At 49.2% G+C, this 16,371-nt stretch overlaps 1 protein-coding gene across 1 annotated transcript; it reads right to left on the bottom strand.

Moving 5' to 3' along the window:
- Nucleotides 1–1,487: 1,487 nt before the first annotated feature.
- Nucleotides 1,488–11,163, bottom strand: LOC136016758 (extracellular tyrosine-protein kinase PKDCC-like). Its single transcript, XM_065684402.1, has 7 exons — nucleotides 10,596–11,163; nucleotides 10,297–10,419; nucleotides 7,938–8,209; nucleotides 6,736–6,815; nucleotides 6,539–6,643; nucleotides 3,760–3,936; nucleotides 1,488–2,354 (listed from the first exon to the last, which is right to left on the bottom strand). The coding sequence occupies exons 1-7, from the start codon at nucleotides 11,118–11,120 to the stop codon at nucleotides 2,251–2,253; spliced, it is 1,386 nt and encodes a 461-aa protein (XP_065540474.1). The 5' UTR covers nucleotides 11,121–11,163; the 3' UTR covers nucleotides 1,488–2,250.
- Between the last annotated feature and the right edge of the window lie 5,208 nt (nucleotides 11,164–16,371).

The raw sequence follows: 16,371 nt of genomic DNA on the forward strand, positions 1-16,371 counted from the left end.
ATTATTTGCTAAGCATTGAGTCCTCAGACCTTTTAGGGCAGGATGACAGGGCCTCTACTTCCAGGCACTAACTGCATGTTTGAAGCTGGAACCTGCGTTAAGACAAGTGACAGTGACATACCCTGCCCCATGTGCCGAGGGGCTGAACCTTACGGCCTGACAGGCAATCATACAATGGAAACTTGATGGAAAATTCTGCAGTGTGAAAGGAGCATCACAGAGCTAAAATACACACATCAAGTTTTTTTACCAGGAGATATTTTTAGGATGGGAAGATTGTTCTAACACAAACTGGAATCACTTCAACTTTTGTATTCTCTCCCTGTTTCTTCCTCTCTGAAATTACCTCAGGCTGGCCCTTGCCCTTGCTCTGGGGAATGTACTTCTGATTTGTATCTCAGGAGCCTGAGAGATATGGACCAACACTCATTACCTCTTGCTAATGTAAAGCACCACACAGCAGATGCCTGAAGCTCTGCTCAGTGGGTTCACAGTTAAAACAATAGCGGACCCCTGGCAGGAGCTTTCCTTCAACTTCCACAGGACCCACTGTAATGGACAGAGTGGTCTGTGGCTGTCCATTTAAAAAGCCTTGCCATCACAAAGCCTGTAGCAATGTGGCCATTACTAAGAAGAGCCTTCTTGTTGTGCTAACTAGGAATTCTCTTTAATTGATATCACTATCAGAGTCCCCAAGCTTTAGTGTAAGCAGCAGGCGCTGTTGTGCATGAGAAAGCCCACATGCAATGGCATTGCTGTGGGTTAATAGAGTACTAACAAGCTGAAAGGTGAGATCCTGCACTAGGAACCCAGAACCAGATCATGAAAACCAGCACAACCCCAGGCAAGAACTCAGGCATTTTTTAGTTGGGGGGTATCCCAGCTGCTACAGAGGTCCACATGGAAATAGCCACGTCATAGGCTACAAGGAGTCAATGGCAATGTCCCGAGAGCTGTCATTTCCACCAGAATTAAGGGGTAAGTGAAAAACTCAGTATGGCATTGCACAGAGGCCGCAGCGTGGCTCTGCTGCACGAGGCGGGGGACCCACCCTTGCAAGGCATGAGGTGAGCGGTGCTTTGGGCTTTCCCCAACTGCACTACAGCAGAAGAGGTACTGTATGATCACTGCTTCCAGGCACTCTCAGGAGTGGAACGTTATGTTGCCATCTCCTACAGCCTGCAACTAGACTAACCCCAGCCTTTTTTTCATTGGCCACATCTACAATGGGCCCTTTTAGCAAAGGGCATATGCAGGAGGCTCTTGGGACCAGACTGTTTCTTCTGCACCCATGAGTCTCCAAGCATAGCCTAAGCACCCAGGACCTAAGTGCCCAAGGGGCTCAGGCATATTCGTACACAGGTTAGAGCACTCACAGATTGTCCTGAGGAGTGGGTAATGATGCAAGCTGAGCTCAAGGTGAGAAACGACTGCATTTCTTCATTTGGTTGCAGTAAAGACTTCGACAAAAACTTCTCACAGCATGCTTAGAATAAACATAGTAATTCTTTATCATACAGAGTCACACCTTACACATAAATAATTTGAATGTCTTGTTCTTTCATGGAAAGTAACAGAGAAAAACCTTCAAGGTTGATACATGGGTACTGGCATTACAAATCACATAGGGTCAAACCCAAATCCTGCATCCAAACATGCAGACATTTGGTTCCAAAGCTGATTTATACACCACCTCCCTCCCCTGCCCTGGAAGGAATGGAATCAGGACCCTCCTTGGAAGACCACTCCCATCATCAACCTCTGGTTATGGATCCCAACCCTGCAACCTTGGCCCCATAGCTCAGATCCAGTCTTTTACATCTGCAGTGGTATGAAATCCTGGTCGGCAGCTGCAGAAGGAGCCATTGTCTTCTCCAAGGTGTGTTATCCGTCGGTTTTCAGTGGTGACTGAACTAACTAAGCGTACCCAAGCTGGAGCCCCTGCAGCTATTTCTATTTCTTGGCTGACAAGCTGGTTACCGAAGCAGCAAGGCGAAGGATTGCACAGTCTAGCGACATTTGGCTACAACTGGGACTGCAGAACAGCAGTGTGGGAACAAATATGGAAGCTAGCAGGGCTGCAATGAGAAATCTGAGCTTTGATCAAGGGGGCAGCAGCATCTGACTCTATCTGGGCTGGCAGGGTGATCCCATCCCAAAGCAAAAGAAAATAAGCCATTCTTTTCAGCAGATGAAATTCTCCCCAGTGGTTTGTTCCTCCCAGGATCATTTTATGTGATCTCATTGTCTCTAAAGTCTTTCCCCTGAGGAAGCTGATCGTTTAACATAGACTACAGCGTTAGCATCCGGTATTAAATCAGTCAGGCTACTCTGAAATGAGGCGAGTGGGCGTCCTGGGAAGGAAATAAAAAGCCAAGTTTAATAGAGGACATAGGTTCACCTTGACCCACGCTATTTGTTACAGAAGACATAGCAACACACAACTCGCTCAACAGAGAGCCACTCCACCCTGACAGAGATGTATTTCACACTCCCAGCAAACTCCAGATGCTCCCTGAGTGTGCACAAGCAACACACAATTGGGCCCCAGAGGCTTTTACATCTTGATTTGCTTTACCAAGCTGCCCTAAGAGGAACTAAGCATGTTCCCACAACTCTTCTTAATCTAAATGGCAAAGTTAGGCACTCAGCATTTCAGCCACACACTTTTGGCACCTTTGGCTGCAAAGATGAGCTGTAAAAATGTGGAAGAAAACTGTCAGGAAGGGAAATATTAACAGACCGCAGGCATGGTGCAGGATGGCTGGGAACAGCATTCGAGCCAGCAGCAGCAGGAAGGGTCTTCTGCTGCTGTTTGTTTCTTCATCCCCACTGCTGTTTTAAGGGGGTTCCTTGCAGCCAGGCACTGAACACAGCAATTAACAGCTGCCTTGTGAGAAACCAGATGCAATGCGTTGGGCACAGCTCACACAATCCATTGTTGGTGTGAAACGGGCTCAAAGAGCATTGCATCAATATAAGTGTCCTTATGTCAATAGTTAGCCACATGCCAATTGCACACGAACCCACGGAAAAGCTGTGGTTTTGGCAGTTTTGGTGTTTGGGGGGGGGGGTTTAAATGTCTTGTAAGCCAACTAAGACATGATTCTTTGGCACCATCATGAGTGAAAACACCCATTTACCTCACTTAGTGTTTCACTTCGTAAGTAACAATTTAGCCAGTGATTGAAGTGTCAGTTAAATGAGGTAATTTATAATAATTCTGAAAACCTGCTAACCATAAGAAGCTATAATCAGAGCTAATTACACGGACAATTTGGAAATCCATTGGTTTAGGGCTTTAGTTTTGATAAAGGGGATAACTTGTAAGCTGTGATTCTTTTAATTATAACAATAGTAACCACCTTCTTTTACATAGCTTCTTTCAGCTATAGAAACCTCACAGCTTTTAGCAAACTATACATACCACAGGAATCATTTAGCCCAACACCAAAGTGAGGCTATCTCTACGTGAAATAAGTAACTGTTTAATAATGCCTAGCAGTCCTGTGCCAAATTTGCAGAGGAAAGAAAGTACAGAAAGAGAATGTAATTTCTTTCATGTTTTCTTATGAATACTCAGGGGACCCTTGGATGCCCACCACAGCAGCCATCTGATCTTGAGATTAAGGAAGGCAGTTTTTATATGCACCCATAGACTCATGGCAGTACGAGGAGGGCAGCAGCATCATCCCCACTCACGACTAAGGAAGCAGGGGTATCACATGGCAGGACCCCATCATGTTTGCCCAAGCTCACCTGTCCAGGTCCTCTGCTGGGTAATGATAAAGCTTTGACACTGTGATTGGGAGTTACAGATTGCGGCGGCTTCCTCAGCACTGTGAACGGAAAGCAGACATCCCAGATGGCTGTAGGAGGGCCAGCACTTGTAGTCTTCCCCTTCCACCATTCGGAAGCCCTTTAGGGAGATGTAGTCTGGAAACAGGAAGAAGGTTTTTAGGGAAACTCTTTAGCTGCATTTCCAGTGGCTGGGTACACTATACGCTTAGTGTGTTGCACTTCAGTGAAGCTGTAAGGAATGTGATAGTGATAGGTTGAACTGATGTACCTAGATGGAGTGGGTGCAGCTGCAAAGTTCAAAGGAACCTAAATCCTGACTTTTGGTTCTGCTATGGAGCACACAACAGCAGTTCCTCCACAGATGTAAGAGTAGGAGCAGAGCTTTCAAGGGTGAAGGGGCAGGGGAGCGACCGCAGGGGTGGGTGAGAGGGGAAAGCTGATGTGCCTCTTCTCCAGAGAAGCCAACACCGCAATGGCCTCTCCTACACCCCAGCCCCAACAGCTGAACCAGCTCATCACAGATCCAGCACTCAGCTACACGGGGCACATGCTGGCCCACCCATAGGTGTGGGAGACTTAGGAACCTCACTGGGGGAAAGGGAGGCCAGCTCCTGCTCCAGTGGGGTACAAAAGACCTGACAAGCCTGAGCAGACTTGTTCAGGCTATTGTTAGTTGATTGCTAAGAGTCTCTGCCTACCTTCCCACACCCCTAGGATGGTGATTGTTTTGGCACATTGCTACTGGGCAAGTCGTGAAGCTAACAGGTAGGTGTTGCTGGAAAATACTAGTAATTTCTGTTAAAGCTGCTGGTCCTTCAGTGCAAATGACAGGATATCTTTGTTCATAACGGTGCAAATTCCAGTTCTTTCACACATAAAGAGATTTCCTTCTGCAGGCCACCAGTGCCACTCCATCTCAAGTGAACGCTCAGGAAAATGTAAGCCACAGTAACAGTAACCACTGGGCTTTTGAGGCATCCCTTTTGATTAGCCTCGTTTCTACCACCAAATGGGTCTCTTCCTCATAAAAGTTCATTTATCTACCCACAGGTCCAATAGGATGGCCTTCAGAAAAAAAGAAGTTGAGAGGGCACACAGAATCACAGAATCACAGAATCACAGAATCCCAAGGGTTGGAAGGGACCTAAAAAGATCATCTAGTCCAACCCCCCTGCAAGAGCAGGGTAACCTACAGTACATCACACAGGAACTTGTCCAGGCGGGCCTTGAATATCTCCAGTGTAGGAGACTCCACAACCCCCCTGGGCAACCTGTTCCAGTGCTCTGTCACTCTTACAGTAAAGAAGTTCTTCCTGATGTTAACGTGGAACTTCCTATGCTCAAGTTTACACCCATTGCCCCTTGTCCTATCACTGGATATCACTGAAAAAAGCCTAGCTCCATCATCCTGACACCTACCCTTTACATATTTGTAAACATTGATGAGGTCACCCCTCAGTCTCCTCTTCTCCAAGCTAAAGAGACCCAGCTCCCTCAGCCTCTCCTCATAAGGGAGATGTTCCACTCCCTTAATCATCTTTGTGGCTCTGCGCTGGACTCCTTCAAGCAATTCCCTGTCCTTCTTGAATTGAGGGGCCCAGAACTGGACACAATATTCCAGATGCGGCCTCACCAAGGCTGAGTAGAGGGGGAGGAGAACCTCTCTTGACCTACTAACCACTCCCTTTCTAATGCACCCTAAGATGCCATTTGCCTTCTTGGCCACAAGAGCACATTGCTGGCTCATGGTCATCCTCCTATCCACCAGGACCCCCAGGTCCCTTTCCCCTTCACTACTTTCCAGCAGGTCAACCCCCAACCTGTACTGGTACATGGGGTTGTTCTTCCCCAGATGCAAGACTCTACACTTGCCCTTGTTAAATTTCATCAAGTTTCTCCCCGCCCAACTCTCCAGCCTGTCCAGGTCTCGCTGAATGGCAGCACAGTCCTCTGGTGTGTCAGCCACTCCTCCCAGTTTTGTGTCATCAGCAAACTTGCTGAGGGTGCACTCAGTTCCCTCATCCAGGTCATTGATGAAAATATTAAACAGCACCGGTCCCAGCACCGACCCCTGGGGAACTCCACTAGTCACAGACCTCCAGCTAGATTCTGCGCCATTGACCACAACTCTCTGCCTTCTTCCTTTCAACCAGTTCTCGATCCACCTCACTACTTGATCGTCAAGCCCACACTTCCTTAGCTTATCTATGAGCACCAATGCCCCAGCTCCTCTGCCACATTCATCTCAGTGTTGTCACCCCCCCCCCCAACTGTACATTCCCACAATAACCTGTGCTAAACAGCCAGAAGCTACCAAGTGAAATGGGAAGTTTCAGTATCAGCCTGGAAAACTGACCTATTGGTCCATAGGATAAGATGACCCTGAAGAGAGACAGGAAACACTCAGTTTGCCACTCTTGTCTAGTCGCTTAAGCAATCCCAAATATATTCACTTGAAACACTGGTGCGCATTATGAGAAGAGTATTTAGAAGCAGTGCAAGCGTATCTCCATATGGAGGCCAGATTGCCTGCACTGCATTTACTTTGCAAAGCAGTGCAATCATGCAGAGCTCCCATGAAAAAAACAACAAAAGGTTGCTCAAAAAAAAGATACTTTTGGTGCTTTTCCCAGTGACTACACCCTGCCTGAACGTATGGGAGATCAGAATTTGACCAGTTACCAAGTTCCTCACTCCCTCAGCAGTCACGTTACTTAAAGCATTCAAAATCATGTACCTTTTAAAAGCAGAGGTCTTTTCTGCAGGTAGAGCCCAGACTTGTAGAGATGTAAAACCTTTTCAAAAGCTTTCAGCGTTTCATTTATTCCATATCGTAAATCACCTACATTTAAAGAAAAAGATGACAAGATGAGCAATTCCAAAAATAACATTTAGACAGTTCTAATAAAGAAGTTTATGAATATTAGCTGGTACCTGTTGCATTCAGAATATCGCTCAAGAAGGGCCGCAAAGCTGATGGTGCAGAGTGTGGCAAAAGATAGGTGAAAAAATACCTGCAAAAAGCCCACATACTGATGAGAATACAGTCGCTTCATTTCCATGGTAATTAAGTTGCCTACATTTTCCTGTGACTCCATCATCCATATGCAACTAGTAATTCTACTTGTTTATTGAGCTATGCTTGAGCCCTTCATTGGTATCTCACAGACCGCTCCTGTGAGTTGGGCTGAAAGCTTGGTCCTTGCAGCACGGGCATGCTGGCAAGCACTGCATGAAAAGCCTTGCAAAGGCACATGCAATGGAGCTTTCCCTCATTCTCAGGGCCCATTTTGTACACTAAGCAGTGAATTTCTCACCAAAAAAAAAAAAAAAAACCCCAAAAGAAGTCTCATGAAAGACCTTTCCCTTGCCCTGAAAATGTTTGGCATTCTTATTGTCCCTGGAAAAGCAGGACAACTCATTCCTTCAACCTTCCAGAAAACTCCTGTTCCAAAAGAGACAAGCTCGCTACTGCAAGGCTGCAATAATCTATGCAGGGATTTGCCCTTTAACACTGGATCCTACAAATTCAGGCTCCATAAGTCCTTCTATGTAAATATCCAGCTGCAAAGGCTTCCCCCATACTCGACATGCCAATGGTGAGTGAAGTCCTCACACTTTCAGCTGGTGGCCTATAAGAAGTGCCATAGCAGTCTCAGCCCCTTGCCCTTTTCCTGTTTCACTGCTCTGCCACAGGTTCCCACAGTCTCCACAGGGAGACTTGGAGTTAAAGGAAGAGTTAGCCTGCTTGGTCCCAGCAAAGGGGACTCAAATCTGGCAGGCTGTGGCAGGCAGCCGGCACTGCACTCCTTCCAGCAAACACAGCCCGCGGAAGTCAAGTGCCAGAGCTTGTTTGGCAAACAATAAATTCACAGGTGCAACCTTTGGGGTAGGTTTCTAGAGGGCGTTGGGAAAGGGAGCAGCAGAAGAAAGATGCCTTCTTTCTCACCAGACAACAACTACCCTGTTTTCCTGCCTTATAAGGAAAATAGACTTGCTTCAAAGCGATCCTCAACTACCCTTTGACAGAGGTGAAGGGGAATCACTGCATGGAAGAAACACAAGATGCCAGAGGCTACACGGCAGTGTGTGAGCTCAGCCACCCCAGATCTTCCCCCCCATCTCGCTGGACATACCGATATGCATTGAAAAGATTCTTCTTTTCATTTATTCCTTCACATTTCCCAACTGCAGAGCAGTTGAGGGGGAAGCTTTTTGTAGGGAAGTCAAGTGTGCAGTCATTATCTTCCTTGCATGACAGTTCCTCAGTGCTGGCATCATCCATGTCTGTCACTTTTAGGTTTCCATCCACCATAACAAACTGCCTCGGCTGGAAATCCAAGAGGACTATTGAACCCAGGGGAGAATGTGCCAAGTAAAACAGCAGTTCCACAAGACTCAGGCAAATCTGAGAAAGAGAAGATGAATATGCATGGGAAAAACAGATGAAAACCGGCTATTAAATTGGATGTAGAACAAAGGGGAGGGAGCATTCAATGAAATTAAAGGCAAAAAATGCATATGGTACTTAAAAGGTAATTATATGTATGCTACAAAATTTATTATCAACATTGCCACAGGATCTGACTGGTAAGTAGTTTAGCAACGTTTTTTAAAACCATGCATATACAAAGAGAGACATTTGCAGTTAGAGGAACTAGAGGAGAAAGCTGTGAGGAAAACAATAGCAGCCTTCATGTTTCAGGAGCTATACTGATTTGCTAGCTGAAATCAGAAGGGGTTTTTCCCACTCCGGCATAGAATTAATACATTCCCCTCCCTTCCCCCATGCTGCTCCATACAGACTGAGGCTCCATGGTCATTAATACCAGATTCATGCCTTGCTGCATCTCTCAGCAGTATGAATTTGGGCACACAATTGTGCTTCTGCAGAATTAGCCAAAGCACGCAATGTACTTATTGCCAGCTTTTTTGCTTCTATGTCATCTTTCTGGCAGCAGGGAAAGGTCAGGCAATACCTGATCCAGCAGAAAGCTCGGCAAATGATCTTTGAACAAACTAGAGCTAGAAGAGCACATTCACAGTGCAAGAGCACTTTGTTCAAGTAGCTTTTTGCAGCAGTTTTCAGTCAGTATCGGGAGCCCTGGCATCAGACTAACTATCATCAGCGAGGTGTGCCAGGCAGACCCGCGCCACCCCTCGCTGTCTCTGATAGCGATCTGTGCAGGCGTGAGGGTTTGTTCACTTGGAACAGCTTGCAGAATCCCTGGTATCTGATGTGGCTCATCAGAGGGGAATCCCATCCATTTAGATGCCCTAATTAGTACACAGGACTAGACAGTACCAGTGTAAATCCTGAATCCATGTCTTTATCACTTAAAAGATTATTAAAGCCTTAATGCCACTGTACCAGACCTTACGAACAGCTAATCCAGCATCACGGGTCTCTAGCTCTGCAGGAGAGCTTTGACTCATTTGAGATGAGGTGCTGGGAAAGCTGTGTAGAAGCCAGTATGAAACAGTTTGTAAGCAGAAGTGGAATTCTGCAGGCCAACAGCAGTGACTCTGGAAGCTCTGACACTATTTTAAGTTGATTAGTGAAGCAATCATAGGAATCTCAGCTTCACGTCCCGCTGCTGAGCAAGCACAGTTGCCACACTCCCCTCTGCCTTGGATGGCAAGGCTCCTCTTCAACATTAAGGACCACATGCAGGCAGGGATTTTTATTTTGGGACTTTTGCTGTGTTTTTCTTTTGCCTAAAGCATTTCTTGGTGACATTAAGGTACCCATGCTTCTATCTGATGCTCTCTTTCGTCCTGGGAACCAAGCAAGTAGTAGTGAACCCCCAACTGAGACCTTGAGGCAAACTGTAATACAAGCTATAACCAAAATAAGTGCCATGTCACAAGTCATTTATGTTCCTGGGGAGCTTAAGAGGATGGTTAGGATACAAGGCAGATCTCACTAACAGGGATGCAATCCTACAGCAGGAGGAAAGCAATTTAGCAGTGTTTGTACTACAGTAATGCCTAAAGGGCTATGATGAGGAACATCAGACATACACATGGTGAGAGACAGGCTGCTCAGCTAGCTGCCTAGGACAGGTATACAGAAAGAGCAAGCTTGGAGTGTGGCAAGGCAGCTTTCCCCAGTCAGACCCATCCTGCTGAGGGGCCTCGCTATGGGAGCCCCTCTGTGGACTGGAACAACATCGAAGCAAAATCAGCAATACAGTGTAATACTGGGCATTAAATGCCACCCCTCAGCTGAGAAAGATTTCGTGGCCATTTCGTCCAAGATGCAGCTCTTTTAACATCGCCCTAGAGAGAAGGACAACAACCCTGGACGCCAGGCTAGGGCAATGTTAATGTGCTTTAAAAGGAGTGAAAGCAAACCGACCTAAGGACAATTTGCGGGAGCAGAGTGTCAGCATGACAACCCCGTTTGCCCAGCAGTCACCACGGGCTCTTCGCATTTACTCAGTTTGCGGTCTAAAGGCGACTGATAAAACTCCCTTTGTCTTGTTTTCTTACTTTAAATCTCTCCTCCCAGGGGGTCTGCAGAAGCTGAATCATCTCCAGGGGGGATCCCAGCTCCAGCATAGCTGTGACCCGTATTTCAGGATCTCCGCTATTATCATAGCATTGGCCGTGCAGCTGTGGGGATGGAAAGAGCGATTGTCAGAGGGACACCACTGCCAGTGGGTCCGCTCCTCCCGCCCCCCCCCGGTGACACGGGGGGCAACACGGGCGGATCGACCGAGCCCCAGCACCGAGCCGCCCCCCTCCCCATCCCCACAGGTTTCCGTGCCGCGGGCGCAGCTCCGCCGTACCTGCACGATGCCGGGGTGCCGCAGGCGCCGCAGCAGCGTCACCTCCTTCAGCAGCTTGTAGGCGGCCAGGCGGCGGCAGCCGGCCGGCGCCCCGTAGCGCTGCACGCACTGCCGCACCTCCCGGCCCGCCCCGTGCACCGACTTGAGGGCCACGGCGCCGCCGCCCGCCAGCGCCGCCCGGGCCACCACCTTGGTGAAGCCCCATCCCAGCACGCTGACGCCCGTGGCCAGGCTCAGGTCGCCGCAGCCCAGCCCGCCCGTCGCCGTCTGGCCGCCGCCCGCCGCCGCCTCCAGGCGCCGCAGGTCGCGCCGCCTCTGCCGCAACTCCTCCCGCAAGCCCGGCGGCAGCGGCGGCGGCGGCGGCGGCGGCGGCGTTGGGGATCCCGGGTGCCCCACACCGCTGCCGCCACCACCGCGCCCGGCGGTCAGCGCCAGCAGCGTCAGCGCCAGCAGCGTCAGTGCCAGCAGCGCGGCCGCGCTCAGCCGGGCTCCCCGCCACGCTCGCCCCGCCGCCGCCGCCGCCATGGGGAGCGGGGCTGCGCCGCAGCGGGGTCCGGCCGCTCTGCCGCCCGCGCTGCGCGCACCGGGGAAGGCGAGCGCTGCCCAAGGGGCGTGTCGGCTGGGAGCCTCCCCGCGCCCGAAGCCTCCACCCCCGGCCCGGCCCGGCCCGGTCCTGCGGGGGCAGCCGCTCCCCGAGGGGGCCCCGGGGCTGCGGTGACCGGCTGCCCTCGGGGAGGGGAGGTAGCTGCGGCGGAGAGCCGAAGCGGTCCAGGGAGAGGCGGCCCGCGGTGGGATTCAAAGCCGCCGCGAGCAGCGGTACCTCCGCGCTGACGCCTGCCGCACCCTCCGGACGGAGGCTGTTTATGGCAAAACCCGCGGATTTTACGGGCGTGAAATCCGTCCGTCCTGCTGCGGGTACTGCGGAGTGCAGCCCAGGGATGGAAAACGGGTTAAAGTTAGCACAAGCTGAGATACCGCGTTCCCCTGCCTCCGAAAAGCCGCGGGTTAGGTTTCTAAGAAAGCAAACGCTGGCAGTCTCTCTGGTTAGAAGGTTGAAACAGCAAAACGCTGGCGAAAGCATCGAACTGTAATTCTTTTCCAGGACAAACGCCACCAGAACCCCCTCTGCCTAAACCAGCCCATGCAGAGAGAACGTGCAGTATCGTTTGTTTGTGAGGACATCCATATGGCTGGCGCCGCACAGGCAGCGCAGGGCTGCCTTCTGCCACACGCAGACACCTGCACAGAGGAGAGCGCTGCCGGGATGGCTGCGAGGAAGCAGAGCGGAGTGCTGCCTCCTCTCTGTCCCTGCGTTTGTACACCTGACTGCACCGGGCGCTGCTGTGCAGAAGCGCGGTTGGGTTAGCTTAGGCCAAAGGCAGGTGCACTTTATCTGCTTCTGATGTAGGCAGTATGCCGCCAGCTCTTCTCACCGAGTGGCCTGAAACACCAGCCCAGCGGCTTGATTCACTTTTTTATTTACATCTGCACTACTGGGTTAGAAACTAAACAACGGTCTGCCTCTCTGCCTGCTTTGCTTCAGTATCTGCTATAATCTTTTATGGCACAACTGGCCTAAGGGACCCTCCCCGGAGGGAGCAGGGTGACATTCAGCCTGGTGAGGTAGCCTCCTCATGACAGCACTCCTGCCTGCACCAGGAGACCAGCGGTTGTGGTGAGGGAGATTACACAGGGGTGGTTGTAGCCGTGACCAGGCAGTGGGACCACTCAGACCTGCAGTATTGGCGCTGCCCTGGGGCATGTCTGCTCCTCCTTGGCTCCCTCAAGGTACAGCAGTGCTGTTGTCTCTCTCCTGACTCACAACACAAAGCACACTGCTCAGGTTGCTTGCTCAAGCCACCCCTGGAAAGCAGCCTCTGTGAAACCTCCCTAAGAAACTTGACTTTAATCTCATGGCCCATGGGATAGAGATTTACAGAGACTACAGCAAGGCAGTTATCACAACCGGTGACTCCCCAAGACCATTTTAATAGAAACAATGAACACAAGTGATCACTTATAAATAGCTTCCTTCCCAAAAGCCTTCAGAAAGTTCCCTCTCCACTTCCTGTTGGTTCAGTTTCACTGGAGCAGCCTGTAGGACAGGGTACAACCAGGAGCACTGCAGCAGGGCACAGTTGCTCTGTAAGGCAGCAGGAAAAATGAACTCTGGATTCACCAGGACATTTCCAGGAACAGAGTTGGCCACAGTCTGTTCCAGAACCCGCAGTCTGCCAGTGCGTAAAATAAAGAAGGAAATCTCACTGCCTGTACTCATCCACACACATACAGGTTAGAGGCATGATCCCAGCATGGCTCTTTCAGGAGCTGAATTTCCTTTGTTGCTTTTTAACCTTAATAGCTCTTTAATTACCATCCTTATTTTCAAATCAAGTATACATCTGTGTCATAATTAATATTCATTGTCACCAAAGAGCTATTAAATGCATTTTTACCTGTGTTTCCAAGGGAATAGATGCCAGCTGAGCATAGTATTATCTAATTTAGCCTGTCCTGAGCACTGTAATAATACCAGATCTATTAGAGAAGACTCACAGATACATACAAATAATAATGGTTGATTATTTATTTGCTTTATAGTAGCACTTGAGGATTCCTGCCAATATCATGGCTCTGCTGTGCAAAGCTTCTTGCAGACAATGGCTCAAGAGGTGGCCTCACCTTTAGAGCTGATGCCTTAAATGGGAAACATGGAAAAATGCTGCAGCAAGGATGTACCAGAGGAGTACATGGTCATTTGAATGTCCTTTAGTTCCTTGGAGGCATTGCACAAACAAAAGAGGGGAGAGGAGGTAATAAGGGAAGAGATGGAAGGTGAGGATAAGCAAGACAAGGATCAACCCTTACCAGACAAGCTTAAAGACCCCACAGAACTGGAGTCTTCCCTAGTGCTTGGCACCAGTATCCCCTGCAAGAATCCTCAGGGTGGATCCAGCATAAACTCTTACTGGATGCTGCTGGTGCCTCAGGTACTGGAGATGCTCCAGTGCCTGCTCGTAGCTAACAGTGCTGTGATCTTCTGAGGAACTACACCGAGAGTGAGGCTTAATCAAATAAAGTCCATTTGAAAAGGAGGAAGCAGTTCTTTAATATAATTACAATAGGTCTGTACCAGAGGAACAATTTCTCCCACACCAGTCCAGTGAGGACAGTGGCATGGGTTAAAGAGTGCAAGACACTCAACTGGAGCTCAGTGCGGGGGCACTTTAGAGCAGAAGCAAATCCTACAGGTGGACCAAAGAGGAGAAAGACAGCCGGACCATGAGACATCAGTGTGGTGATGTTGCCAGAGAATGAGAGGTGTGGAAAGCAGCATTGCTGAAAGAGGGAGGGCATAGAGCTGAAAGGGAAGGATGAGAGGCAGAAGTTCAGTATTGGAACTAAACAAACTGCTACCAGGGTTAGCCTATCCATACAGGCTGACTCTAAAGGAGGGAAGGCTTCGCACTAGTACAGACTGGAAATGTTTAAAGTGACAGATACATTCCTAGGTCACTGGTACATGATCTTCCCCATAGCTGCATTGTTAGAGCAGCCCCTGGCCACTGTCACTCCCCTGACGTATTTCCTTTGTTAATATAGGTGTCACTTAAGTGTTTTGAAGAGAGAGTTGGAAACAGTACCGGTGTTTGAGGAGGTTCTGCTTCTGAGCGCTGTCTCACTCCCAGCAAATCTGGGGCCTTTGCTGGCAGGAGGAGGATCAGAAGATGGCTTGTTCTGGAAAAATACTGATTCAGAATAGACCTCATGTGTGTTGTGGGTGCTGGGAGGGACGAAGAAGTGCTTAACATAGAGAGAGCGAACTCCCTTCAGAGAGGAATCTACCTGCTCACTGTAGTGGGAGGCAGATGGCTTTGACCGTGTCCACCACAAAGCCTGTTGAGAGAGCAAGACAAGTCCAGGAGACACTTCAGGGCTTGAAGGGAGAATATTTGAATCAGTACTTTCTGTTTCATAAAACACCCATCACTGCCAGTTCAGTGACAGACAAAAAGCACTTGCAACCTCACACGGACCCGTGCATGGGCATGGTGAGCAGGGCAGGACTTGCCACCGAACATTTCACACAGAGACCTCACATGAGAAGGGGAGGCATGGTAAAAAGACTTCTGAGCTCGCTAGCTTTGACCTCTTTATGTCATTTTAATTTCCATGTTCTGAGCCTCCCTGAGTCGCAGTACCTGCTGCTGGGGGGCTGTGAGTCTACAGCAAGGGGCTGAGCTCACAGGGAGTAAAACAGAAGAAAGGGCCCCCTTCAGATTCAGCATAACCTGGGTGCAGCCTCCAAACCTCACCACGAGGCAAACAAGCAGTGATTAATTACAAATAATGTCATCAACTGTCCTGCAGAGCAGACCAAAGCATTGGCATGGGCAGCAACATGGAGAAACCTTAAAATGATCCCACTGAGACGCTGGCAGTGTCCCACTGGGGGCAGTTCCTCCACCCTGCTGGTGCCCCCTTGTCACTAGTATCACTGAAGGAGGGAAGAAGAGCAAGCCCACTGCCTCAGTGAGGAAATGTCACCTCCTCTGCAAGTGCTTCTTTTGTCTCTAAGTCCAGGAGAACGTAAGATCTTGCAATTTGTGGGAAAATTGAGAGATGGCACAACAGTTCTGTCTGTTCATGCCGTCCCATGCCATCCCTCTCTTGTAACACAGCAGAAAGAAGTTTCTGTCTGACATTACTGCCTTTGCTAGTATGTGAGCTAGAAGAATGGGTTGTGCTGTGGAGACCTGCTTTGTGACCGTGTTGTCTCAATAGTAGATGTTGCTTGAATCCAGCAAAGGCCTCCTCCTACAGCTGTCATTGTATAACCACACCGAGCACAAATACATGTATGGTTAACATGCACGCTCGCACCACATCCTAGAAACCTCAGGTTTTTTGAACGTAACAGTGATTAAATGTGCCCCACACACCTAGCAAAGTGCTCTAAAGCTGGTGCAGTGAAGAAAGTAGCTAGAAGTTGACCATGGCTGGATAGATGAGCCTGAAATATCCTGGTTATTGCTCTGCACACCTGGCTCCAGCAAAGAAAGATAGTATTTTATGCTTTCTTATGTACACTCACTCCTCTAGAGGCTATAGATGGAGCAAAAGGCTGTCCACCAGTCAGAATATATCAGGCTGAGCTACAGTTTTAATGAGCATGATTGAATCCCATGCCTCTGACCTTCTCTTGGCTTCCTGCAAGGGTTATGATGAGATTCCTCTCATGAAAAGTTGTGGAGATTTTTTTCCACTTTTGTCCTGGCACTAATCTAGAGCTGGGGTCCTCTGGAGATGTAGGTGAGTCTGTACATGAGGTGTAGATGCAGAAACAGAGAGTCTCCTGTGCTCCAGACTAGCTGGGGTGAAAAAGCATTACCTTCTCCCTTGCCAGCAGTGAGGGGGTTTGCTGCCTTCTAAAAGACAGAGGCTTCTTGGGTGCGTGTCCCCTAACTGGTTCCCTCCTTCTCAAGAGGCCTAAGCAGCAGCTTTTTCCTCATGTCTTGTCCTCAACACCTATCTAAATGGGATAAAATGAAGCTCTTGGGTTAGCATAAAAAAAACCTGGGAGAAATCCTGGAGGGAAGTTTTCGCTCTGAACTCATATATGAAAGTCCTGGGCGTAAGTCCAGAAGAGGGAGGCAAAGAGTTTATAGGTCTGGGAAAGGGATCAAAGAAACCTGCATCAGAAACCTGTACCAGCCATCTGTCAGAACAGGATGAAGACTTAGACACTGCTCATAAAGACAGACTCTTGGGAATA

Source organism: Lathamus discolor, chromosome 6 (assembly GCF_037157495.1).
Source record: "Lathamus discolor isolate bLatDis1 chromosome 6, bLatDis1.hap1, whole genome shotgun sequence".
Taxonomy (NCBI): domain Eukaryota; kingdom Metazoa; phylum Chordata; class Aves; order Psittaciformes; family Psittacidae; genus Lathamus; species Lathamus discolor.